Source organism: Saccopteryx leptura, chromosome 12 (genome assembly GCF_036850995.1).
Source record: "Saccopteryx leptura isolate mSacLep1 chromosome 12, mSacLep1_pri_phased_curated, whole genome shotgun sequence".
Lineage (NCBI taxonomy): Eukaryota > Metazoa > Chordata > Mammalia > Chiroptera > Emballonuridae > Saccopteryx > Saccopteryx leptura.
Genome location: NC_089514.1, coordinates 5,212,554 through 5,240,039, shown reverse-complemented (window position 1 = coordinate 5,240,039; position 27,486 = coordinate 5,212,554). Strand labels below are relative to the sequence as shown.

At 44.2% G+C, this 27,486-nt stretch overlaps 2 protein-coding genes across 2 annotated transcripts in view; one reads left to right on the top strand and one right to left on the bottom strand.

Annotated features, from left to right (window-relative positions):
- LRRN3 (leucine rich repeat neuronal 3) overlaps positions 1 to 8,185 on the top strand; it is a 37,906-nt gene extending 29,721 nt beyond the window's left edge. Inside the window, exon 2 of the mRNA XM_066354057.1 lies at positions 5,606 to 8,185. Within this exon, the coding sequence (XP_066210154.1) occupies positions 5,972 to 8,101 (2,130 nt within the window). The 5' untranslated portion in view covers positions 5,606 to 5,971 and the 3' untranslated portion in view covers positions 8,102 to 8,185. The remainder of the gene's footprint in view (positions 1 to 5,605) is intronic.
- IMMP2L (inner mitochondrial membrane peptidase subunit 2) overlaps positions 1 to 27,486 on the bottom strand; it is a 662,788-nt gene that overhangs the window by 344,778 nt on the left and 290,524 nt on the right. The gene's annotated exons all lie outside the window — the stretch shown is intronic.

Genomic DNA, 27,486 nt, shown 5'->3' with positions numbered 1-27,486 from the left:
ACACCTTTCAAATCCACATTGAAATACTGTTTTCTTTTTTATTTGAAGCACAGTTTTCCTGTTTTTATTTCAAAAGAAAAAAGCATCCCAGAAAATTGATGGGAGGATGGGAAATGATATCAACATGTTGATGATGATGAGATCATGCACGTGTTCTAAACCCGGAGAACATCTTTCAACGAGTTGATTACATTTTTTCAATGAGTTGATTACATTTTTTCAATGTGTTCGGAAAGGAGGAGTGGGAGAGGGGGCGTTGGAAGAGGAGGAGGATACAGGTGAGAGGTTTTGGGGCAGTCAAGTTTTTCAAAAAGTAAAAATGGGATTAAGTTATTTTTATATTTAAAAGAATTATACAGCTGTATTAAAAAACAAACAAACAAACAAAAAAAAACAAGTGGAAATCTGTCCCTCTAAATTAAAGACCACCACTATAATTGTTATTTCTCCCAGATCCCTAAGTGGCCCAGAGCAGAAACCATGGACTCAATGGTCAAGCTATTCCCCAAAGAACAGCTACGTTTTAAATCTGTGGCTATAAAGTGGAACCATGTCTTCTGCAGGTGGACACATCGCCGCACAGCTGTGATAGTTTACTTTTTAGCCATCAGCCAATAAGAAAACGATTCTGTAAAAATCTGGTGGCATATGTTTTTCTCTCTTTTCCCCCTGTGTTTTTTATTGTCGGTTACTTAAGAAGGAAAAGGAAAAGTCACCTTAATCACTATCTCACATGCTGTCATCCAACACAAACTCTAGGAAGGTCCCATTTGGGAGTTATTGTTCAGAGCAGGTGTTTTAAAATTATTATTTTTTATTTATTTATTCATTTTAGAGGAGAAAGAGAGAGAGAGAGAGAGAGAGAAGGGGGGAGGAGTAGGAAGCTTCAACTCCCATATGTGCCTTGACCGGGCAAGCCCAGGGTTTTGAACCGACAACCTCAGCATTCCAGGTCAACGCTTTATCCACTGCGCCACCACAGGTCAGGCCAGAGCAGGTGTCTTAACGACCTGTACGCTGGAGGTTCTGGGCTGGGCACTAACCAACCACGCAAATGTACTGATAGAATCAGATCCAAGGTGAGCTGCACACTTTCCCTCATGATAAAAAGTGCATCATCTAGTAAGGGACTGATGATCTAAGAATTCAACACTCACATCTAATCATTGTATGCCCAGAAAGGGAAAAACGAAACGTAGGCACAAGATTACAACACAGATGAGGGGTGATCGAGAATGAATCCAGGAAAAGCTTCCCAGCACAGAGTGTAGGCTGTGAGGTCACGCCACGGGCCACGGGCCTCGTGAGGTCCAGTTCCTATAACAATATACACTTTTACCAAGCAGATAAGGCCGGGGCTCGTTTCTGATAACCATGACAATTAAGAACTCTAATCTGACTTCTCTGTCTCAGAGTCTATATTCAGGAGTACTTTTTTTTTTTTTTAAATGGGACAAAAGCATTGACCAGCAGATCCAGGTACAATACTTTCACTGTCTTGCCTGTCGTATTTCTTACTGCAACACACTGGCGTGTTGGTTCTGTGCCTTCTTGAGTGTGGTTCGTGTGAACCACACATGGTCACTGTTAGTTGATGGATAACCTTACCTTTCTAAACTCGAAAGGCTGAAGACCAAGGAAATGCCAGCCGTGCTGAGAAGGAAAATCACTACGCTACGTTCTTTATAGTTTAAATTATCTCATCTCTTCTCCACAGAGCGATGCAATGTGGGTTCCTAGGAGGAGCGGCAGTCTGGAAGACAAAAACCTGGCTTCTAATCCCACACCATCATTCCTTAGCTGTGTGACCTCCCCACGTGGGTCTCAACACCATCACCTAAAATGTGGGAGCTAAAATTCCTCCCCACGCCCTCTCCCAGTGTCCCTGTTAACAGAAAATAAACAGCGAATAAGCAAGGCTCTGAAACCCGTGAGGCGCTGTGGAAGATGTTCGGGCCGCCTCACTATCCCGCAGACGGCCCACGGCAAGCTCTCCTTGAAAACCCCACAATCAGCTCCAAAGACATGAGAACAACAACAACAACAACAAAAACCCAAACCAATCTTACAATAAAGGAAAGCACACCGGCCATACCCCCTGCTGTGCTTCCCATGCCGACAACTGCTTCCTAGGAGATCTGGGGAAATAAAGCGTGAACCCGTTCACCACTAGAAGAACTCTCCTTAATTCCAAATAAAGATAAATCTAGTTCAAATGCAGTCCTTTCGGGCATGCGACTATATAAAGGAGGGAACGAGGTCAGAAAGAGTTTCTAATTAGATGCTGGATATAAATTTGGAAAAAAGACTCAGAAGAATGATTTAAAAATAAAAAGCGGCATTGTTAACACTCCCCACACACACACCCACACACACACACACACACACACACACACACACGTTTCACTGGTAACCTCTCTAGGATGCAGGCAGCACTTAGATGGACAAAGACATCCGACCCATTCACCGGCAGAAACCATGCTTTCTCAGTCCACAGCCCAGTCATTCGTGGGAACGTGCAGAAATGTGTTTTGCCTTTTGTGTCCCTGTTGGGAATGGAGAGGCAACAGATTTCTATGTTAGTGTCCTTCGGGGGGGGGGGGCCCTCGATGCTCCCCTATCAGCTCTGACACAGCACTGGTGCCATCTGCTCACCTGCGCCTCCCTGCAGACTGACCACCTAGGAAGGGAAGGGACCTTGTCTGAGTCAGCTTTTCGTCCTGCAGCTGTGAACCCAAGAACTGGGACCCAGAAGGTGCTCATTAAAGGTTGACTGAATAAGGCATAAATGACAGATACTATATCAGACTGACTTGTCTTTCAAGTCGAATGTCCCTTTATATTACACTCACACTTAACCTTTGGATTTCAGTGATACAGGTAACGCATTCTGTATAATGAGTAGACTTGCGCAAGTTAAAGCAGCTAAACATTGGAGTTAGGGAATTAAACAGATCGAATTGCCTAAAGTATGTGAGAGAGATGAATCTATGCATTCGTTAATTAACATTATTCATGTATTGGTTCCTTGAAAACATTTCCTTGAGCATCCACTAGGGTGTAATCACCGTGCCCAGAATTGGGGCAGGCACAGTCAGGCAGCCCCAGGCTGGCCCAGAAGTGAGTCCCTGGGAGGGGGACCAGGTAGGGGCTCTGGTGGGGGTGGGGCTGGGGCCAGGGGACCCCTGGGGTGGAGGGGCGCGCTACAGCCTGGGGCTGGAGGGCAACACTTGAACAGAGGGGCCAGCTACCTGAAAGGATGGAGAGAAGAGGGGACAGGGACCCCAGAGGGTGGGGGCCCTGGGGGGGCTCAGGATATCTCAGGGGTCCTCACTGGGGAGGCGGCTGGATTAGAGTCTCTCCTCAAGGGACTCAGAATCTACTCTGAAAAGTTTTCAAGTGCAGATTAGCAGTTACAGAGCCGTCCCTGGGATGTAACATAGGGCACAGGGAACAGCGGCAGTAATATTGCCATAACCACAGATGGTGCCAGGTGGGTGCCGGAAATTCAGGGGGATATCACTGTGTAAAGTACATGACCGCCTAACCACCAGGTGTACACCTGCGACTAACACGGAAGAGTACTGAATGGAAACAGTCACTGAAAAATAAGATTAAAAACTGATGAGGAGCAACAACGGGAAGGGGAGCTAAGAGAATGCAGATAGCAAACGGATGAAGGAAAACAGCCACGTCAGGGTAACTCAGTACTTATCTGCACTTCAGACCTGGTTTTAGGTAAAAGCCCATCTCTTAGAAGTAAAGGATAAGAGGAAACTTAAGTGTGAACTGTAAACGATGTTTCATTTTGAAACACAACGTTTTTTGGGAGGGGGTGGTATTTTTATTAAAAGAGAAGGAGGCTCTCTCTCTCCTTAGAGACCACACCCCCAGATATATTTCTCTCTGTCACTGAGGCCCCCCCGTCTTATCTTAGAGTCAGTGGACAATGCCATCAGGAACGCCAGGACTGGCAGAGAGGGCGGACACAGCAGGGCTCACGGGGCACGGGGGGGGGGGGGGGGGGGTAGGGGGTAGGGGGCGGGGGGGGGGGCGTGACCAGCGGACCAGCAGGGCTGGGCGCAGCGGCCCGCCCCCAGCGTGCATCGCCGGACTCCAGCGTGCATCGCGGGCAGGCGCCTCTCACCCGCAGTCACCTGACGGAGTGAGTGTGTAAAAGCAGGGCGGTATTTGAAAATGCAGCACAGATGAAAACGGCACCTGGGTTTTGCATTGCGTAGTTGTAGGGGATAAAGACATCAGCGCCCATTTGAAAGAAGGACTGCCCAAGTACCCATCTTACTGTTGGTGCAAAGTTAGCGTTTCACTGTGAGGGGCTAATGGAATCCCGACTTATTTTCAGGGGAAAAATAAAACAGACAGTCTGAGTTTCACTTCAATGACAATATACAGGTACATCGAAGGCCAGTTGGGACTCCATGGCTTCCAAACACTGCAAAATTCAAGTCACTTTACACCAAGGAGGCTGTGGAGAGAGGCAGGAAGGAAACTGGGGAGTCCCGCTGGATACGAGGACGTCTAGTCGTCTCCAGACAGCCCGAGGGACCAGAGGCTGATGCTTCTCATTGTAACTAAATGGTCGTCATTTTTCTATAACCTTTTAATTTCGCCCACGAGGGGCACAAAGCTGTCATCACTTTCTTTCCCATTAACTACTTGTCAAAGCGCATGACAAATATAATAAACAAACTTACAACTTACAAACGCGTAAAATTTGGAAATAACAGAAATATGAGGCACGAGGCACGCTCCTTACATTTAATGCCCTATCGGCCTTCCCGAGATTCCATCTCTCAGCCTGGCCAACATCTGGGCGGATACCTATCCAATCTTAAGTCACCAAAAGGTACCAACTTAACTGTCAACTCTAAGAATATCACATATGGGATCACCGTAATTAGCTAATGGATATTAATTATGGTATATATATGGTCTACCAGAAAGTTCTGTCCGTTTTTGGAATAAAACAAAATACAAATTTTTCTTACTGTCAATAAACTTTATTAAATAATATAATTGCCAGTATTATTAATGATTTCTTGCCAGCGTGAGGGCAATTTGTATATCCCAGTTTTGAAAAAGGTTTTATCTTTTGATGCGAAAAATTGAACCAGTGCTTGTTTGATATCTTCTTCATTTTTGAATTTTTTGCCCTTCAAAAAATTTTGTAAGGACAAAAACAAGCGATAGTCGGAGGGTGCTAAGTCCGGGGAATATGGTGGATGCGACAGACATGCTTCTGTAGCATTTCTTCCTTGTTGAAATTCGTAAAAATTACAGTGGCATAAATGAACTTTATCAGTAGCCATAGGTACACTATCGCTTCACACATAAGACTAACGTGAATCAACTTTTGTTTTAGTTCATTTGCTACGTCAGTATGTATACTTTAAGATAAAAATAGAGAGGCACACATGCGCCAAATAAACATGTGCTTACGTGTCGAAACTTGTGATAGAAACGGACAGAACTTTCCGGTAGACCATATATATATTATATATATATATATTTTTTTTTCTTTTGGACTAATTCTTTTTCTTCTTTCTTTTACATATATATGTGTGTGTGTGTCTTTTTATTACAGTTAGCATCACGTTGCTGTCCCTGCAAGTTCTGAACCGGCGTGGAATTTTGACGACTGTCCTTCTAAATAAATGAGTTGCTCAGTTCCCTGTGACCGTCTACGCACTCCAACCCGCAAAACGCGTTATCAGTATTCATCCCCCAAAGGCGCCGGTGACCTCCTCTTTTCCAGCATGCGTGACCCGTCTGGACAGCGCGACTGCGGCGCGGGGACTTAGCTCCACGAAGGAGATCGCTGCCGCTCCGTGGCCTGCCTTCCCCATTTGACAAATGCGACTCTCTTCCTTACCCATCCGCTCCTGGAACTCAGGCGCCGTGACCGTGGAATCCTTCAGGGCCGGTTCCATCTCCCGGGAGGCGAGCTAAGATGAAGGGCGTGCCGCTCCGGATGCACGTGCTCCTGGGCCTGGCCATCACCACGACGCTGGTACGGGCTGCGGAGAGGAAAGCGGGCTGCCCGCCGCTATGCACGTGTGAAACCCGGCCGTGGTTCACGCCCCGATCCGTGTACATGGACGCGGCCACAGTGGACTGCAATGACCTGGGTCTTGCGCGCTTCCCGGCCGGGCTGCCCGCGGACACGCAGATTCTGCTCCTGCAAACGAACGACATCGCCACCATCGAGCCCTCCGTCGACTTCCCGGTGAACCTCACTGGCCTGGACTTGTCTCAGAACAATTTATCTTCGGTCACCAACATTAACGCAAAAAAGATGCCCCGTCTCCTGTCTGTGTACCTGGAGGAGAACAGACTCACGGAGCTGCCCGAGCGGTGTCTGGCTGGCCTGAGCCACTTACAGGAGCTCTATGTTAATCACAACTGGCTTTCGGCCATTGCGCCGGGGGCCTTTATGGGCCTGCACAGCCTTCTGCGGCTTCATCTCAATTCCAACAGACTGCAGGTGATTGACAGCAAGTGGTTTGATGCTCTTCCCAATCTGGAGATTCTGATGATCGGGGAGAATCCAATCATCCGCCTCACGGACATGAACTTTAAGCCGCTTATCAATCTCCGCAGCCTGGTGATAGCCGGCATCAACCTCACGGAGATACCGGATAATGCCTTGGTTGGGCTTGAAAACTTAGAAAGCATCTCTTTTTACGACAACAGGCTTAGGAAGGTGCCCCACGTGGCTCTCCAGAAAGCTGTCAACCTCAAGTTCTTGGATCTCAACAAAAACCCCATCAATAGGATACGCAGGGGCGACTTCAGCAATATGCTCCACTTGAAGGAGCTGGGGATCAATAATATGCCCGAGCTCATTTCCATCGACAGTCTCGCCGTGGATAACCTGCCGGATCTGAGGAAGATCGAGGCGACCAACAACCCCAGGCTGTCTTACATCCACCCCAGCGCGTTCTTCCGGCTGCCCAAGCTGGAGACCCTCATGCTGAACAGCAACGCCCTCAGCGCCCTGTACCGCAGCACCGTCGAGGCCCTGCCCAACCTCAGGGAGATCAGCATCCACAGCAACCCCATCCGGTGCGACTGCGTCGTCCGCTGGATGAACATGAACAAAACCAACGTCCGGTTTATGGAGCCGGAGTCGCTGTTCTGCGTGGACCCCCCGGAATTCCAAGGTCAAAACGTCCGGCAGGTGCATTTCCGGGAGATGATGGAGATCTGTCTCCCTCTCATAGCGCCGGAGAGCTTACCTGCGCACCTGGATTTGGAAGCCGGGAGCCATGTGTCTTTACACTGTAGGGCGACGGCGGAGCCACAGCCCGAGATCTACTGGATAACACCTTCCGGTCAGAAACTCTCGCCCAACGCCCTGACGGACAGGTTCTACGTCCACGCCGAGGGCACCCTAGATATCCGCGGCATCGCCCCGTCAGAGGGGGGTCTCTACACATGCATAGCAACTAACCTGGTTGGCGCTGACTTAAAGTCTGTCATGGTCAGAGTGGATGGTTCTTTTCCCCAGGACAACAACGGCTCCTTGAATATTAAAATAAAAGATGTCCAGGCCAATTCCGTCCTGGTGTCTTGGAAAGCGAGTTCAAAGATCCTCAAATCCAGCGTCAAGTGGACAGCCTTCGTCAAGACCGAAAACACCCACGCCGCCCAGAGCGCTCGAATACCGTCCGACGTGAAGGTCTACAATCTCACCCGCCTGCACCCTTCCACTGAGTACCACATCTGCATCGACGTCCCCACCCTCTCTCAGAGAAACCGGAAACAGTGCATTAACGTCACCACCAAAGGGATGGACCCTGATCAAGAAGAACACGAAAAGAGGAGCGCCGCCGTGTTGGTGGCCTGCCTCGGGGGCTTTCTGGGGATTATCGGTGTGCTGTGTCTGTTCAGCTGCCTCTCTCAGAAGCTGAACAGCGATGCCGGACACAGCTACGCTGGGAGTTACTTACCGAAAGCCACCTTCACGCTCAGTGAGCTTTACCCTCCCCTGATCACCCTCTGGGAAGCGGGCAAAGAAAAAAGTACGACGCTGGAAGTAAAAGCAACTGTTATAGGGGTGCCCACAAATACATCTTAAAGAAAAAATCAACAACAACAACAACAACAACAACCAACTAAAACCTACTTCAAAGAGAAGCTCGAGACTGTAGTTGTGCTTGGGGGGGAAAAAAAAAAAAAGCAGAGAAATATTCCTTTCTAGAAGGAAGTTTATTAAGCTTCCCCCAATGCTGCTCCTGACCAATGGAAGTGTGTGCAAGCTCAGCATTTGAATTCACTGGCCTCAAAGGGTACTGTGGTAACCAAATAAAATAATCCCATTTTCTAGAACTCTCATGTACCTTTTATGTCTGGACTACAGTGACCGTGGACAAAAAACATTTCTGTATTTTTTTTTTAAGTACATACGAGTAGCTGAACTGAGCAATACCTCCTCCTGTGTTGTATCACACGTATTAGCCACGAGTTTTTACAGTGACCAGATAAACGTGAGTTGACACGTGGTGTGATAAAAGGGACACAGTCTGTAGAGTAGACACAGTGAGTATGTGGGCCTCTTTTATAAGGAAAAATACATTTTGGATTAAAATCAATTGCTTTTTGTCTTGTTTTTGTTTCTAAATAAAGAATAATTTCTGGGAAATGTCATCTGGCCAGATGTCATTTAAATGGCAACATTTTTTTTAAAAAAAACACTGTTTTTCCTATAATGAAATTTGCAGTGCTAAGAGTCGGACGCTCTTACTGGGTTCTGTAACCACCTTTTTATGATGCACAGAAATGGGTTGGAGAAGGCACTTGATCAATATTGGAAAGGCAATCATAACATCGTATTTAACCCTTTCACTGGAGATGAAAAGAAATCCCCTAGGAAGTTATGCATGCACTTAAAGATTTTCTTTTCTGAACAAGAAGATTTTGTAGTGGATTTAATTATTAAGTTCACATAATGTAAATCAATATCTGAGGAACTGAAGGTCTTATTTTAATAATGAGAAGTAACTCGGCTTCAAGATGCTTGCTTTGCAGAAAATGTTGCCAAATTTCAATAGGACTCAGGATCTTGGTGTAATCTTCAAATCTCTCTCTGTGATTCTAAATACTCAATCCGCTTCACTGCAATAACAAACACATATTCTAATAATTTGCTGTGTTGCAAACATAGCAACTAAACAACATGTCCTACATAATCCCAAAAGGAACAAAAGAAGGATATTTATACATTTCTGTAGCAACTGACATTATGAGTGCTGACTGACATCTGTTATGATCAAAGTAGATGGTCCTATTCCCCAGAATAAAAACAATTTTTAGAATTTTAGAATACTAGGATTTTCCAAGACTAAAACTTTAGAATTGTTCTTTAAAATCTACTGAATCAGTAGAAGCTAATAGGTACAATCTTACAAAACTCCCCTTTTTATTTATTTCACCCCAATATAAAAGTGGCATGAGTCAGACATTTCCAGAATTCAACAGAAATTTAGAAGGAAAAACTTCTCAGACAAATTTAGAGTAATAAATCAAGCGCAGTTCTCTATGACTATATTTAAGGCACCTAAAATCACAGCTTTAAAAATTGAGTGTCATTGAATTGAACTGCCAAGAATATTACTAATTATTTAAGTGTCTTATATAGTAACTAGATAGTTTTTGCTTGGAAAAAAATAACAACAGCCAAGATCTTTTAGGGTTTTAGTCACATTTACAAAAAACAAACAGAAAAGATAGACTTGCAAAATAAATGTATTGTGTACAAAAGAAATAACTGGACACAATTTAAAAAATCTAAGACAATAAGCCATACTTTTTATTGGCAAATTGCTCATCTCTAGAAAGCTACCACATTTCCAAGTTAATTGCTGCTGTACCTGTTCATAATCAAGTGTTTAACTTTTCTTCCAGTAGTCTGCTGCATAGTATCAGCATGTCACTGTCCTATAAACATTTCCAGTCCTGTCGTCATGTCAACTTATTTGTTAATACTAGACATTTGCTTTTGTGATAGCATTGACATAATCGAATTAAACCCTAGCTGTTTTTCACAATATGGAAGGTAATTGTTATGAACCCTTCAAAACGAAAGGACCAACTGTGTTATTTTTAACACAACCAAAATATGAGACTTGCTAATTCAATGTGTTTCCCAAACACAAATTTTACAACCTGATGAATCGCTATCACACAGCGGCTGACATTAGAATTTATCAGCAAGACATGCTCATACATCATGAGATGTTTCAGCACCATGGACAGAGATCCTTAGGAGCCGGGCTATTTGTCAAAATATGGGAGCTGAAATATGGCCTATTAGGATGCAGGTATTGTATAGGTCAGCAAAAACTTTCTTTCTCGGGTACCTTGCATGATTCTTTTAAACCTATCTGCATAAAGAACTATAACAAACATATCGTAAAGCTGAGAATCCATTTCAAGCTACATTTTCTTAGAAACACTAGCAAATAAGCACTCCGAATAGATACCTACTAGTGAGCACTGAAATAATTTTTTATTACAGCCAAATAAATAGATACTTTAAGAAAACATGATAATATTTACTTGATTAACTTTTAAACCAAGTTACCAGTAAGATAGAAAAGGCATTTGCTTCAAGAACAAGAATGGCATTTCATACTTCCTGTGTTACCCTCTAAGTCTCATAAAACCAGCTAAGCACTGGTCCAAGTATTCAAGGCATACAACTTACTATTCGGTGATCCCCTGTGGAGGCGGTGGCAAATTTTACCTATAACAAAACTCTAAAGCTTATACCTCCATGAATGCCAAATGAGTCCCCCATCTTATATGAAAGAAAACATTTTCACAAAAATAATTATTTTCAGCCCTGGTTGGTTGACTCAGTGGTAGAGCGTCATCCCAGTGTGTGGAAGTCCCGGTTCAATTCCCGGCCAGGGCACACAGGAAAAGCACCCATCTGCTTCTCCACCTTTCACCCTCTCCTTTCTATCTCTCTCTTCCCCTCACGCAGCCAAGGCTCCATTGGAGCAAAGTTCGCCCGGGCACTGAGGACAGCTCCATCGCCTCCACCTCAGACGCTAGAATGGCTCTGGCCGCAACAGAGCAATGCCCCAGATGGGCAGAGCATCGCCCCCTGGTGGGCATGCTGGATGGATCCTGGTCGGGCGCATGTGGGAGTCTATCTCTCTGCCTCCCCACTTCTAACTTCAGAAAAATACAAAAAAAAATTTTTTTTAATTAAAAAAATTTATTTTCTTACTGATACTACTAAATAAAATTCAAATTTTCTGAAAATAAGTATGTCCAGTTGAACAAAAATGCATAAAAAACATGTGCAGAGTAATGTGTAGCAGTCAGCAATGTCAAGCAATACTATACTGGCAGCCATAAGCAGATCATTTTGTATTTTAAAAAATGAAATATTTATGGTACATACATCAGGATTTTCATACTGATTTCAGTTTTTAAATTTTTATTTTAATTAAATAAGAATATTAAGTGACACTACATACCAGTAAGCATAGCCTTAGTGTATTCATTGAACTATCTTTTGTTGACATTCAATAAATATTTCCTGTATGGCTATTAGTCACTGGAAAAACAGAAGTGGACAGGAAAACTCTTCCCTGTTATGGGGCTTACGTGCTCACCATTTTCCCAAACATGCTTCATTATGTTACTTAATAGTATCCTAGCTTCGACCCAGATAATACTCAGATATTTGCATTGATATCTGATAGTTTAGATAGCAATGATAATACTCAGAAAATTATAGATGTTTTTCTTGGTCTAAAATGTTTTACTTATCACAACATGCTGATAAAAAAATTAATTCAAATCTGTTACTGAAATTTATTTTTATTATGTACTATATAGAAACTAGGCTGATGACATCCTTAGACTGCTTCAGTCAAAAAGCATGTCCACTTACCATAAGCCATTTCTAGGCAGGGAAACATAGAATTATCTATAACTCTATAGGGGAAACATAGAGTTATAGATAATTCTATGTTTCCCCTACTTTAAACACAGAGAGACTGATCACTCAGGAAATATGAGGATTTCAACTCAAAAAGATAATCTATCATTGACAAAACATCTCTATATTTTACAAAGAGAGCCAACGTGTATTATCAATTCTTATAAAATCTCCCAACAACTAGGAAGGAAAACAAACTTCCATAGATTAGCCTTTTACGTGAAAAATCAGAAGTGATAGGTCAGAGATCAATATGGGAAACAATAAGAATAGCGAAAGGGGAAATGATGATAGAACGCCCTCACAGCTCTCACAAACATCAAAACCACACTCTCACTGTATTATTTCCCCAATAACTGGAGACCTGGACTTCAACCCAATGTTGACATCCTAGGAGACGGGGAACAATGAATAGTGATTATATTGTGATGACATTTTCTTTGATCCAATCTCTATCACTCTCTTTTTCTCTCTCTTTTTTTTCTAACTTCCCACAACAAATGATAACAAATAAGTAAAAGTTAGTTTGTTTGTTTGTTTGTTTAAGAAAATGGCTGCCGTCCCTATAGTTAGTATATTGTACATTCCAAATGGTCATCTGGGGGTCAGTCTAACCCCGAAGACCACAATGATTTTCACACTTAGTTCTACAGCCTTGCACTTCTATTACAGTATTTCACCCTGATTGACGCACTGCCAGGGAGCATGGCGCTATTGTCCTGGAGAGAGAACACCACACCTAGAATCATAATGCTGCAATCGGTACCATGGGAGTTCTGGAAAAAAGAAAGAAACAGACTCGTTTCAACACCCTTGTGGCTCCTTTTGTGTATTCATTTGAAAACTGAGGACTTCATTTACTGTTAAGGCCAACCACCAACTTGATTTATGTTTTTATATCTCTGCAATGAGCAAAAAATAAAAACACTATTTATAGATAGGAATAAAGAGTCATAATCCAGAAACCCAGTCTTTAAAATAAGATAGTATAAATCTTAAAGAAGACTAATCTAATAAAATATAGATTATTTTCAAAATCTGGCCTAAACATCCTATTAATGATATAACAAAGGGTTCTTGAATTGACTAGTAAGCATTCAGTATTCTCAGGTGAGACAATATCACATGAACTACAACACAATTCTTTTTCATTCCCAATGAAAATAGAAATCCTACAGAGATTTGAATTGACCTTGTTCAATTTACATACACATCACAGGGCTCTTAGCTTATCTTTCAAATAAGCCATACATTCAACATCCACTAAGGGGTTAGATGCATCACAGATATATCAATACAACTGACTCTTAAAATCAAACTGTGGTATTTACATAATGAAGTGACAGCAAACATCGACTCTAATTTCAAAATTATTGTCGAGTCACTCAGAATAACAAAACATAGCTAAAAGAATAGAGTTTGACCTTGGCAAGCCTTCTAGAAAAATCAACTGTAAAAGCATTTGAAGACCTCACAGTAATTGTGTGTTTATATTTATATTTTCTAACTCTAATATATTTTCAAGAAGCTAATAGCATTATGTGACTGCTGAAAGGAAAAGCCAGCTTCTCATTAAAACATATGGCTCGATATCTGAAGTTACTGATTCAAAATCCAATCGCAATACCCACTTGCAATGCATACCAGCCTCTGGAACAAATGATGGGGTCGGGCTGGAACATAAATTGGCTCTCCTAATCCCGGTATTGAGAGAACCCAGAGTAATAAACTAGCCTCCCTGTCATCCGTGGCGCAGGCTCAAGGCTGAGACAGACAGAAATAATTCTTAAACCATCACAGGTACCATCATTAAAACAATCTGGTCAAATACACACCAAAAGAGTCCTTCAAAAGAATAGTGTAGAGAAATTAACTCATTGTCAGAACTGGGATTCAAGTCAGATAGCTCTGGTAAAAGCCCTTTAATACTGGTTTCAGAGAAGCCTTAACCACTTAAGTGAACAGCAGGAAACCGAGTGTTAGAATAACATTAAGGTTTTTGGAATTCCTATCCCTGTTCCCTAGCCAGTTCGTCCACAAACCAACATTGTAATATATATTTTCATATTGAATCGTTTATTGGATCGGGTTTTAAAAACCACCTTTACAAACAAAAATGTATAAATCTATATAATTAATTTTGTGATTCTTACTACCCAATTCACACCCTTGAGTGTAAAAATAAAAATCCTTGCAACCACGGATATGACATGGAAAAGAATAGTCACTCTACTAACAAAATATTTATCTATACAGATACATAGGAACCAACAGACAGCATTTAAGGAAGGAATTCTATCAAAAACAACTGTGTGAGGATAAGGGAATGTTGGTTCCTCATCCAATTAACTGTATGTGTTTCAGTCCAGGCTCGGTCCTGAAATGACAACATGATGCTTAAGATACTTCTCCTGGCACATGAAACGCTTACAATTAATAATGATATTATTAACATAATATTACAGTTGAGTAAATATCCATTCATATCTACTTGAGTAGCAAGATAAAAACTAGCAAGAAAGAAAGGAAACATTTAAGGAAAGCTGCATGTGTACAGCCTAACCCTTTGCTATGGTCTTAAGAAATCAACTCCAGATCCAAAAAAGAGATGTAGGAAGATGAACGTTCACCATCTTACTATACGTCTGGCATCCTGATAGACCTTCCTTTTCTCTCTCTCTCTCTCTCTCTCTCTCTCTCCATCCCCACCCCCCATAAAGTGTAGCTTTGTTGGATGACTTGTTGTCTATTACAAAACTTGGGTTCTGAGCAGTTCTATTTTATATTTTGGAATTTAAGAATCGGCTCTAAGCAATTCTATAAATGAATTCGTTCTAGGAGAAACTTAGAGTTAATTAATGCAGACTGTTGATTAATGGGGCAGCGAAAAATATTAAATAAAAAGTTGACACTCTCGAACCTATCCATATGATTAAAACCTACATGGCCATTTAAGAAGTTGGTCATCTTCCCAGAAGAAACAAGGTGGCCCACTAAACAAACAAGCAAACACACACTTTCATAGGTTGCTAAGCTTCTATGAAGTTAACCTGGAATGCAAAAGTAATTTTATGTGTGAAGAAGTTCCTCAGAATTCAATGAGTACTAATTTTTCCTGCAAATATTTGGAAGTCACTATGCTGAACTATGCTCCTGTTCCAAAGGGTATGTCCCCACCTTGATTTTTTTTATAAATAAATTGTCTTCATGGTAGAACTTCATCCAAGGAATGAGATTTGGAAAATAATAGTAGCAAAGTTGACGAGCAGAGAAGTAAGGAGTAACCTGTGTTTTCATCCATGCATGAGTTTTATTCGTGTACTCTTCATTTATCGAGGATCTACTATGTGCCAGACAAGATGTTAGCTACTGGAGAATCAGCACTGGCTATAATAGATAAAATTCCTGACATCGTGATACATAGAGTCTACAGGTAGAGACCAACAAATTACTCTGTTATTTATGACATAGGTTAATAAAAAAAAATAAAGTAGGAAAGAGTCATTTGTAGAAGTACTGAGTACTGACACACGAATCAGACACTCATTCTAGAATTTCTACAGTTTTCTCACCACTGTGTTCTCCTAAGAGCGGGTGAGAATGTTTTATTCAGATTCTCTACCAGAAGTCTAATACAGGTTTTAAAGTAAAGAAGTGCATTTTGGCACAATAATTTAAAGTTTGTGAAGGTGCACTGAAATAGTAAGAGAGAAAATGAACATTAATAGGGACAATAAACATAGCAGACATGATAGTAAATATAGTAGAAGAGATAAGCCTCACAATAAAATTAGCATAAAAATTTAGAGATACTTTTGCTATTAAATTTTCTCAAATGTGTCTTGAGGAATTATGTTTTTTTAGACTATCAACTTAGTTAGTTTTTAATTCTTCAGTATCATTTGTTTTTTGAATTTTGTGCTGGAGATTTTCACCCGAAACCAAGGGAGAAATTCCAAACAAAGGCAAACGGGGTATAAGCACATCCGCCACGCCGTGATCTTTAAACCACTGGTGTGTCCTGCCGGGAATGCCGGGGGAGGTCCGCCGGGCCGTGATATTTAAACCTCTGGTGTGTCCTGTCCGGGAATGCCGGGGGAGGTCCACCACGCAGTGATATTTAATTTTATTTTTTTTTTAATATTTTTCCGAAGCTAGAAACTGGGAGAGACAGACAGACTCCCACATGTGCCAGAGCGGGATCCACCCGGCACACCCACCAGGGGGCGACGCTCTGCCCACCAGGGGGCGATGCTCTGCCCCTCCGGGGCATCGCTCCCCCGGGACCAGAGCCACTCTAGCGCCTGGGGCAGAGGCCAAGGAGCCATCCCCAGCGCCCGGGCCATCTTTGCTCCAATGGAGCCTTGGCTGCGGGAGAGAAGAGAGAGACAGAGAGGAAGGAGAGGGGGAGGGGTGGAGAAGCAGATGGGTGCTTCTCCTGTGTGCCCTGGCCGGGAATCAAACCCGGGACTTCTGTACACCAGGCCGACACTCTACCACTGAGCCAACCAGCCCGCAGTGATATTTAAACCGCTGGTGTGTGCTGTCCGGGAATGCCGGGGGAGGGGGGGGGGGTTCGCCACGCCCCGGACACTAGCTACCAATGCGTGGAGAGGAGTCCCCCCTCGCCACCGGGGGCAGACGCATCTGTCCCATTTCTCTCTGGTACAGATCACAGAGAATGGCCCTGGGGTCATTAGACAAAATGATTACTAAGTGAAACAACAGAGTGAATCCAGTTTCACTGACAAGAGTCACTCTGCCCAGCACTAGGCAGCAGTGCTCGGGGCCGCTCATTTTCGGGGTGGGTCCCCAGAGCATCGGGTCGGAACCGTCTGGGGCTCAGCACGAACTGTCTTGACAGAACAAGTCAGGGTTCAGCTTCACGCCGAAGCCAGAACCTCTGAGGTGCTCACAGAACAATGAGATCAGCAGCCCTAGATTTTGCAGCCAAAGCAAAAAATCTGAAACTTCGGAGGATGTTATGAAATTCTCCCGACTACACACCTGTAACGCACTCTTTAATATAGAAGACATTTTCAGATACATTACGTCTGGCACTTGAATATACAGGACCATCCGCATCTCCTCTGTGATGTCAGAGAAATTATGCTGACCTCCTCTGATGAATTATTGGTGGTGCAGAAGGAGGGATCAGGTAAAATTATCATCAGCCACGTTTGCAAGCCCGCTGAGCACCCCTACCCTGCTCCAAAGTGCGCACTGTCAGACATCCGCGACGCCTTTCACGGTGGCAGCGGCCTTATCAATCAAGAGTCTTTGCTTCACTGAGAAAAGCCAACCTCTGATCTTTAAATCATCTGGCTGCAAAAAGGGTTTTCTACCAAACCTCTCCTCAAGTTTTCCTTGACTTGAAACCCTAACCCTATCATCATGTCACATTATTCTGTTGAAATATATGATAAAATATGATAAAATTATATACTTTTATCTTAACACATTTTATCATCAAAGTAACACGTGATTATTATACAAAATTCGAGAGAATAGAGGCTCACATTCCCCATATATCTTTATAAAAACCTGTCACTTTGCTTTTCTCAAAGTTTATGTTATTTCTGATTCCACCACCTTAAATACGAATCCAGACTAACTCTCCCCAGATGTGAAAGGCAGCATCAAACGCCTCCGATGTCGGGATGGAAGAAGACTTCATCTCCTCACCCCACCCCAGAGCCTCCCTACGACATGACGGACGGAAGTCACCGTTCTCTTACTACATCGGTCCCTTATGTGTCAGCTCATTACATTTTGAAAAGTTCCAGGAACGAAAACATTTTCCCCACGTGTTAAACTGAGACCTTGCCCCTCTCTAACCTACGCCAGTTTTATTTCAGGGAGTGAGAGGGTGAATGTGATGGGTATTCTGCAGGGCAGCCCGCATGTCCCATCATGCTGCCCTGTCCTCACGGTTTCCCTAATCCGCACGGAAGAAATCCACATCCTTACAGTGGCTCAGGCCTCTCTTCCCTGGCGGTGATCTAGGTCAGCAAATCCTCTCTTAAAACACAGCACGGGCCGCAGAAGGCCAGCTCGAAGCTCCTTGTTTGGGGAGCAACGCTAAGCTAAACTCCTCCACTATTTTCAAGAGAAAGGAGGGTCAACCACCCGCAGGCAGCGAAGGCTCACCATCCTGATGCCACACCCTGTGGTCAGCAACATCCCAACGTCCCCATCACCAGCAGTGAGTCAGCGCCAGTCTCTACCTTACAGATAAGCTCGCTGAACCCCTGTGTGGGAGAGTCTAACAGTATGCACACTGTATATTATAGGTGAGAACGTGCAGGCTTAGAAAGTGTAAGTAACTGACCAAGGCTTCGCTGGTAAGTTCCTATGAGCCATGGCGACAAGGATTTGGTCTTCGTGTGAAAGCACATCGACAGTTAGCTGGCATCCACGACAAGCCTTAGACTTTCTCCCAAGAACTAGTATGGCCTCGTAGGTCCGTGTTCTTCAGCGGTTAGCAGGGGTGGTCTTCTAATAACTTCACATCAGCAGTTACAGTGTGAGCAGGGAATTAGGAATCTCTATAGTCAGAAGTCTGATAAAGACTGGCACAGGGCCCTGGCCGGTTGGCTCAGCGGTAGAGCGTCGGCCTGGCGTGTAGGAGTCCCGGGTTCGATTCCCGGCCAGGGCACACAGGAGAAGCGCCCATCTGCTTCTCCACCCCTCCCCCTCTCCTTCCTCTCTGTCTCTCTCTTCCCCTCCCGCAGCCAAGGCTCCATTGGAGCAAAGATGGCCCGGGCGCTGGAGATGGCTCTGTGGCCTCTGCCTCAGGCGCTAGAGTGGCTCTGGTTGCAGCAGAGTGACGCCCCAGAGGGGCAGAGCATTGCCCCCTGGTGGGCATGCCAGGTGGATCCCGGTCGGGTGCATGCGGGAGTCTGTCTGACTGCCTCCCCGTTTCCAGCTTCGGAAAAATGAAAAAAAAAAAAAAAAAAAAAAAGACTGGCACAGACCCAGGGCTGGGCAGGAGAGGCCGAGAAACCGCACCACCTCGGTGCCACGGTCACCAGAGAAACGGGCGGGGCTGCAAGGCGTGGGTCGCAACCAGAAAGACAACCCAGCTGCTCAAACAGAAAGTGAATGACAATCTCCCTTTGCCCTGCTCCACCTCTCCGCCCCCCGCCCCCTGGTGACGGAGGGAGCCCTGACTTGGGGTGGTGAACACACAACACAACATACAGAGGATGCACTGTAGAATTGTGCGCCTGAGACCTATATAATTTTAGTAACCAATGTCACCCCAATAATTATATATTTTTTTTTAATTTTCAAATTACTTTAAATTACTTTTAAATTGTACATCTTGGTTGTTCTCTTGCTTAATGTAGTAACAGTAGTCAAACCCCATTACGAGTTAAAAGGATACCAGGTAGGAGAGTGCAGATTAATTTACCTAAAGCATGTTTCTGCTTAGCTGTTTGGTTTCTGAGCAGGTTTTTAATTATTTTCCACATTAAAAATAATTATAATACATTGCAACACACACACATGCCAAAAGTTTTTAATTTCATACGCACACACATCATTCTTACTCTGTCCCGTGCAAGGGGGTATTTTCTGTTCTATTCTAGTTTGCTTTTGAAAAAGCTGGGTGATCTATTCACTGATTTCATTAACTGCTAATGAGTCATGACCCGTACTCCGAAAACCACTGAGCACCGACAGGCCCTCCCGCCCTCAGACACAAACCACAAGTCAGGCAGCGACAGAGGAACTGCCACTTGGCTCTCCTTTCTGTAGCGATTAGCTCACAGCTGACTGGTGTGTCTCTTCTCTGCAGGGTGGTCAGGGGGCGTGGGAGAGAGGAGGGGCAGCAGCCGCGTCACTGGCCCCGAGAGGGAAGTGAGGAGGTCGAAGGGGCATACACTCCACATGTCCTGAGCCTTAGAAGAGCCAATAACGTGCCCCGGAGGAGGGGCTGGGATGCAAGCCCACATCTGTACGACTCCAGTGTTCCTGGTGTCCCCACAGATTAGGGAAGGCCTCCAGGACTGTAATTACTATATCTGAAACGCAACTGTCTGAGAACTCATCACCTCTCCAAGAGTAGAAAACATCTTACAATCACAAGATCAAGAGACTTTCAGAGAAACTCCTCACAGGCTTCTAAGCAAGAATGCCCATTAGTAGTCTGCATGGCTCTCAGTGGGGAATGCTTCCGGGAGGTTCATTCAGAGACCGGAAGTGTGGCTCTGTTTCCTGGGGCTGCCACAAAAAGTAGCACACAGCCTTCCTCCCACGAAGCTGCATCTCCTTCCTCCTGGGAGAGGCAGCAGACACTGGACTAATTCCAGTATGGCCTCATCTTAAGTTGATTACATCTGTAAATACCCTTATTTCAAAATAATGTCACCTTCACAGGACTGGGGTTAGAACTTAACCATGTCCTTTCTGGGGACACAGCTCAACCTACTACAAGCGGAGAGAAATGAACAAATCTAGGATGTGAACCAGAGTTCTCGGTCAAGTTGGAAAGTAGCAAAGTTATGGTGGCTCAGTTCAGCGCCCCACGGCGACAGATGACAGATGACTGGGGAAAGGGTGATACACTGCCTTGATACACTGCCTTCCCCTCAGTTCATTGACAGCATTTACAATGGAATAGTATAAATGCAAACCAAAAAAGAAGGGAAAATGACATTTCAAGAATGATTCATTCTATATTCAATGGATACTACCCATCGGGCAGGAAGAGAGATTTAGATGCTCTTATAAAAATGTTTTGTTTTTTTCTTTCTGTTTGAAGTAAAAAATTCCTTTTCTTTTTTTTTTTTTTTTTTTTTGACAGAGACAGAGAGAGGGACAGACAGACAGACAGGAAGGGAGGAAAGGAGATAAGAAGCATCAATTCTTTGTTGTGGCTCCTTAGTTGTTCATTGATTGCTTTCTCATATGTGCCTTGACCGTGGGGCTATAGCAGAGCTAGTGACCCCTTGATCAAGCCAGCAAACTTGGGTTCAAGCTGCTGAGCTGTGCTCAAACCAGGTGAGCCCACGCTTAAGCCAGTGACCTCGGGGTTTTGAACCTGGGTCTTCCGCATCCTAGTCCAACGCTCTATCTACTGCACCACCGCCCAGTCAGGTTGAAGTAAAGAATTCTTTAAATCAGTGTTTACCAGGTTGCTGATGAGTCATTTCACCATTTCCTAATCGTGACAGAAAAGAAAAAGAAGATATTAAGCCAGAATTACAATTCTCCATCATGCAGAAGAAAACTTACCCCAAACAATGGCTTATTACGTGATATGCTTAGGAAGACCAATTTTTCCATTTCACACTTTTCAGACCACATTTGTCCGAGTAAGAACAGGCAAATGTAATCAAGCTCGATAAGCCAAGAGGCCGAGCAAATGATAGGGAAAAATAATAATATGATGTGAGGGGGAAAGATATTAAATTGCCACCTCGGTGTTCTGAGCGAGAAAAGGCAGAGTCACAAGCAGTTTAGTTTTTTAAAACCAAGTGGTAACCCCACAGCGTCACCAAAGAACAGACGTCACTGCTGCGCCTCTGTGAGAACTGGAACATGATGACTGAGGGAGGAAGAAATTATACTTTTAAAAATCTCACTAGGAAATCAGAGTCGACGTTCAGGCGGAATCACTACCACTTTGTATAAACACACTTTACGTGGCCAAAAGGTCTCCCATTTCTTCTTTTCAATATGGTTTGCTGAATGGGGAGACCGTGCAACAGCCCGAGGTAATCTGATGCCTTTGACCTACTGGGGCCTCCAGCTACAGGCTGTCCTCTGCGTGTGTCTGCTGGGCACCAGCGCACCCAGGGTGCCCTCTCACGACGAAAATAACCAAAGGGGCTCACTCTGCCCAATGACCTGCCATTCCACCAGCACGGACACCCCGCGCCCTACGCTGACTCCGGGGGCCACAGGACCAGAGAAAGAAGGAAGCAGTGTGCCTTCCTGTTGAGTTGAGGCAGCTGCTTTTTAAATTTATTTTTAATGTATTGTGTTGACATGGTTTCACGTGTCCCACTCAATATAACACCGTCTATCCACTACAGAGTAGCCCCTATCATGGGGGCACCTGCTTTTTATTACATAAGCAGTACAGGGTAGGGGGAAGGACAAAGTAGGTCTACAGTGGCGAGGCCACGAAACAGGGAGTGTGTTCTTATTTATTGTATTAGTCATTTATATTATGTAAGTTTCCTGTTGCTCACTCGGTAGAATTCACTGCCTCCTATATACCCTGCACGACCCGTCTTAAATTTTAATAGCCATTCACAAACAAACAAATGACATCACTCGTTCCCAGTCCTGGGTAAGTTACAGGTAAAACCCAGACGGCAAAACTACTTACAATAAATCAAAGCGGTCCTGACAGAAAGTGGGTGTGGCTTCAAGAAAAAGAGGAGAGAGAAGGTCCTAGGGACATAACATTCCCCTAGTTATTGCTGTTTTTTAATTTACCTGAAGTCCTATTCCGTCCTTACAAACCCGAAAGTATCGCGGGTTGCCCCATCAAGGAAGAATGCCAGAAATTATTATGTGGTCAGTGACCTGAAATAGCATAGCATCTCTGCACCTTCAAGTAATACAACTGACTTTTAACCTTTATTATCTCTTTAAGGCAAAACAGAACCATCTGCACCTGGGAAGGAAAGCTATTAAAAATGTTAAATATTGAAGGCGATGATGCATTAAATACCACAAACACAGCAGAAGAGACCAGAGTGCTAAATATTTTTGAGTTAAGGCGATGGGTAAAAATGCTCGTTGTGGACCCCTTTCTTGAAAGGTCTGCTTGGCTCTTACGAGGACTCGTGAGTGAGCGAAGTCACACAGTCTCCACGGGGTGGCCCGTATTTCACCCCCAGAAGGGCTAAACCCTGAACTTTCATCTTGGCCCTATTTGCTTTGTACAATGAAGAATATTTTTTTTTTGGAACCAAGCTAATGAAAGGCTAAATTAAGACACAGTTTTACCGCTCTGGGGGGCTCAGTGGCACCATTACCCAAAGGCCCAAATCCTAAATGAGTCTAATAAACTAGAACAATGGCCGGAGACTGGTTGAGGTTGCTATTTCTTTGTCCCTTAGTTATTTACCAAGAAAGTAAACTATTAGAAGCTGCAGGGCTTACAGAGATGGACCAGCTATTCACCTGGCCTGCAAGCCTTTAGATACTAATCTCTGATAGAAAGAAAAAAAAAAAAAAACTAGGTGGAAAGAAAAAAAGATAAGGAATGTAAGAGCAATTAAGTGGCTTCCAGATGTATTTTGTGAAAACTCCAGATAATAGTAATTCACCTGATCCTGATATGCAACTTAATCATCTCTCCTATCTAGAAAGTTGTCCTTTTTGTAACAGAAGATGCAAAATAGTGCCTACTTTCTTTATAAAAAACAGCAATGTTTCCATTTTCTAAAATTAAAAAAAAAAAAAATTTACATTTTTCCTCCAAATTAGAAGCCCTATTTTGAGCCAGGAAAAGAGAATACCTATTAAGGGGGATCCACCTGCTGAAAACTGGGTTCACCTCCCAATTTCCCAGCAAAAGGAAAAACTAGAATTCTTTCTCTGACAAGACCACCGCCTTAGGCTGCTGGCATCACAACTTCTTCAAAAACTGAAACTCGCATTTTAACTGCTCGGGTTACTTCTGCCCTTCCTACTGTCTCCTCTGCTGAGCCCCAGTTACAATTACAATTCAATTTCCTACTTATGTTATTTTCTTGAGCACAATGAACAGGAGTGAAAAATAAATTTTTAAAAAAGAGCAGAAAAGAAAGGGGAGGGACACAAATAGAGCAAATTAATTCTCAAAAAAAAATAAATAAATAAAAAAGCCCAACAAAAAACAGTGACATAGCCCTGGCCGGTTGGCTCAGTGGTAGAGCGTCGGCCTGGCATGCAGGGGTCCCGGGTTCGATTCCCAGCCAGGGCACACAGGAGAGGCACCCATCTGCTTCTCCGCCCCTCCCCCTCTCCTTCCTCTCTGTCTCTCTCTTCCCCTCCCGCAGCCAAGGCTCCATTGGAGCAAAGAAGGCCCGGGCACTGGTTATGGCTCCTTGGCCTCTGCCCCAGGCGCTAGAGTGGCTCTGGTCGTGACAGAGCGACGCCCCGGAGGGACAGAGCATCGCCCCCTGGTGGGCGTGCCGGGTGGATCCCGGTCGGGCGCATGCGGGAGTCTATCTGACTGTCTCTCCCCGTTTCTAGCTTCAGAAAAATACAAAACAAAACAAAACAAAACAAACAAACAAACAAACAAAAAAACAGTAACATAAAAAGAGACTGAAAGGTGAGGTGAGAACAAAGGGAGAGACGACAGCTTGGGTTGGAACCAGCGAGAGAAGGGGAGACCCACTGGGACCCGGCACGTAAGAGGACAGAGCCTTTTGTCCACTTGCAGTGCTTGCTGAGTTATCCTCATTAAGTGTGGGCGTCTCCTCACCTGCTCTCCCTGCCCTTTCAAAACTCGGTTGGCAAAGGCTGACCTGACATGAAGCCGCAATGACCCGCTAACGTGAGCCTGCTGGACAGGAGCATGCATTCCTGAGCCCGGGTGAGCCGACACCAGATGGTATCAGCTTGCACATGTCCTCTGCAGGGTTCTGATCCAAATAAAATTCAAAGCAATAGCTGTGTGCCTTTCAAAGACTACACTTAACAGTATGTATATATATATATATACACACACACACACACACACACACACACACACACTTCAGAAAAGTTTGGAACACAAATGAAGAGACGGCTAAGAAATAGCATCGGGCAGGGGTCAAGCTAACGGGGCCACGGCACTTGGACCAGATGGCTTTTGGCAATTCCGGAAATACCTGAACGTCTCACCAACGTCGTCGGTTGTGAGAATTGAAAACACTTTCATACGCCTAAAACTATGGTACCGCTCCTTGCTCATACTAATGATAATTCCATGCTGTTCTCTTAAGTCATTAAGGCTGTTTGGCTTCTTAAGGAGAAAAAAAAATCACCTCCTCTTCTTGGGGAAGGGTAAGTCTCTAGCCGCTTGAGTCAATGGCTGAGAGACAAAGTGAGTCAAAAATTACTGCCATGGAGAGCTCTGCTAGAAATAGTCTCTTCCTGTCTGCTCTGCCTACAATGGAGGAGAATCCCAGGACGGTGAAATGGTAGAAGGACCGTGGGTTACTATGCCGTTAACTGGGGAAAAAACACCATGGCTAGTTAGTTGGTTGCAGAATAGGATTAGCACTCAGATCTTCTGATGGCTGATCCAATGACCTCTGTACTCAGGATCCATAAATTCTGGCCCGGTTGGTGCTGGGAGCCAGCCGAAGGGAGACAACGAACACTGAACCAGCTCTTTCTCCTGGTGTTAACACCACGTCCCATTCCTACACTGCCGAGACTCACGTGCAAGTCTTAGGTATCATTTACTTACTAGCAATGGTACTACGAAGAATGAGAATTTAGGCCCTGGCCGGTTGGCTCAGTGGTAGAGCATCGGCCTGGCGTGCAGGAGTCCCGGGTTCGATTCCTGGCCAGGGCACACAGTAGAAGCGTCCATCTGCTTCTCCCCCCCTCCTCCTCTCCTTCCTCTCTGTCTCTCTCTTCCCCTCCCGGAGCCAGGGCTCCATTAGAGCAAAGTTGGCCCGGGTGCTGAGGATGGCTCCATGGCCTCTGCCTCAGGTGCTAGAATGGCTCTGGTTGCAACAGAGCAACGCCCCAGATGGGCGGAGCATCGCCCCCTGGTGGGCATGCCAGGTGGATCCTGGTCAGGCGCATGCGGGAGTCTGTCTGACTGCCTCCCCGTTTCTAACTTCAGGAAAAAAAAAAAAAAAGAATGAGAATTTAGTTCCCATATACCCCTCCACGTTTTTTCCTCCCAATCATTCCTCAAATATAATTCACCACAGTGTTTTGTTAAGTCAACACTCATCTATATATTACTGTTATTTGAGTTGAACTACATAGCATACGATGACCACGATTACATCTTGTTCCTCATACAATTTTGCATTCCCTACAGATAAGCACTATCTTATTTTTGTTTCACTTCCTTAATTTTCTGTGTTCCTAAAGCCACTCAGTCCTAGATTCTCTGCACAACTGCAAATGTGCTAACATCTCTGGTTTAATACAGTAGGCTTTCCGTTCTCTTTATCATTGTGGGTGGAGGCATTCCTTATTGGTATTTCAGTGACATTTCAAGGAGAGAAGATAAATGCACTTGTTCAATCAACCATATTTAGCAAGGAGCTAGAGATTGATTTTTTAATACCTGTGTGCAATATTGAAATATTACCAGATGTTAACAAATGCCAAAAGTCATAAAACATACAGTATCATCACAATGAGTAGGCGTGGAAGAATTTATCCCTTACAAATGGGTTCTGATTGTTGAGAAAAATAGCCTCAAAAATTAAGCCAGAATTTTTATTTTCTTTTTTTGTTTTTCAAGTAAGGGTTTACATTTTAGTTTAGAACAAATCTCTCTCACTTCCTCCAAATTTTAGATTAGTTTCTCAAACCTGCATGTGCGTGTGACACATTGGGGCAGCTTGTTAAACTACAGCTTGTAATAAAGACTTCATCTCTAACAAGCCCCCAGATGATACCAACAATTTTGGTGTAAGACAGCGGTTCTCAACCTGTGGGTCGCAACCCACAGGTTGAGAACCACTGGTCTAAGAACTACACTTGGAGGAGTAAGGCTTTAAAACATTTCATTTAACCTGGTTATTAGCAATATAGAAACTAGGGGAGACCTACTCCAATATGGAAAATATCCTTGGCACATATCTTAAGTTTTCCGGTCCGTGATTCTGAGCACAAGTTCCTTACTACAGACAGCAAACTAGCGCCCGGGGGAGAAGGAACGGTGACCCCACCCACATCAGGGTTCTGCAGACCATCACGGTCAGCCGGAGAACATCCACCCTTGACCAGTTCCTCTGCAGCAAGTCCACCTGTCCGTAAGAAGGTCTCATGGAGTCCTGGGAGCTGACCTGCAAGGACATCTCAATGCTTCTATCCTGACACCAACCCCAACTAGCGTTTTGCAATAGATTTCAATTCTGATGCTACTCCTCGACGTTAGCATAGACCCCACCAGTTAAGAGCTCAGTCCCCCGCCCCACAAGAGGGCACTCACATCCGAAGCCCATCAGAAGAGGAGTCACCATTCAAGTCACTGGTACATCTGACCAAATAGCTACAAATATGGGGGCTTCCGATAACCAGCGACAGGTCTGATAACTCTCTAGAAAGACACAGAAGTCAGAGAAGGGCTATCCTTACAATTACTGCTGTATGATAAAGAACACATACCAATCACTCATATGAAGAGACACACGGGACAAGTTTTTATTTATTTATTTATTTATTTATTTATTTATTTATTTATTGTATTTTTCTGAAGCTGGAAACGGGGAGAGACAGTCAGACAGACTCCCGCATGCGCCCGACCGGGATCCACCCGGCACGCCCACCAGGGGGTGAGGCTCTGCCCCTCCGGGGCGTCGCTCTGCCGCGAC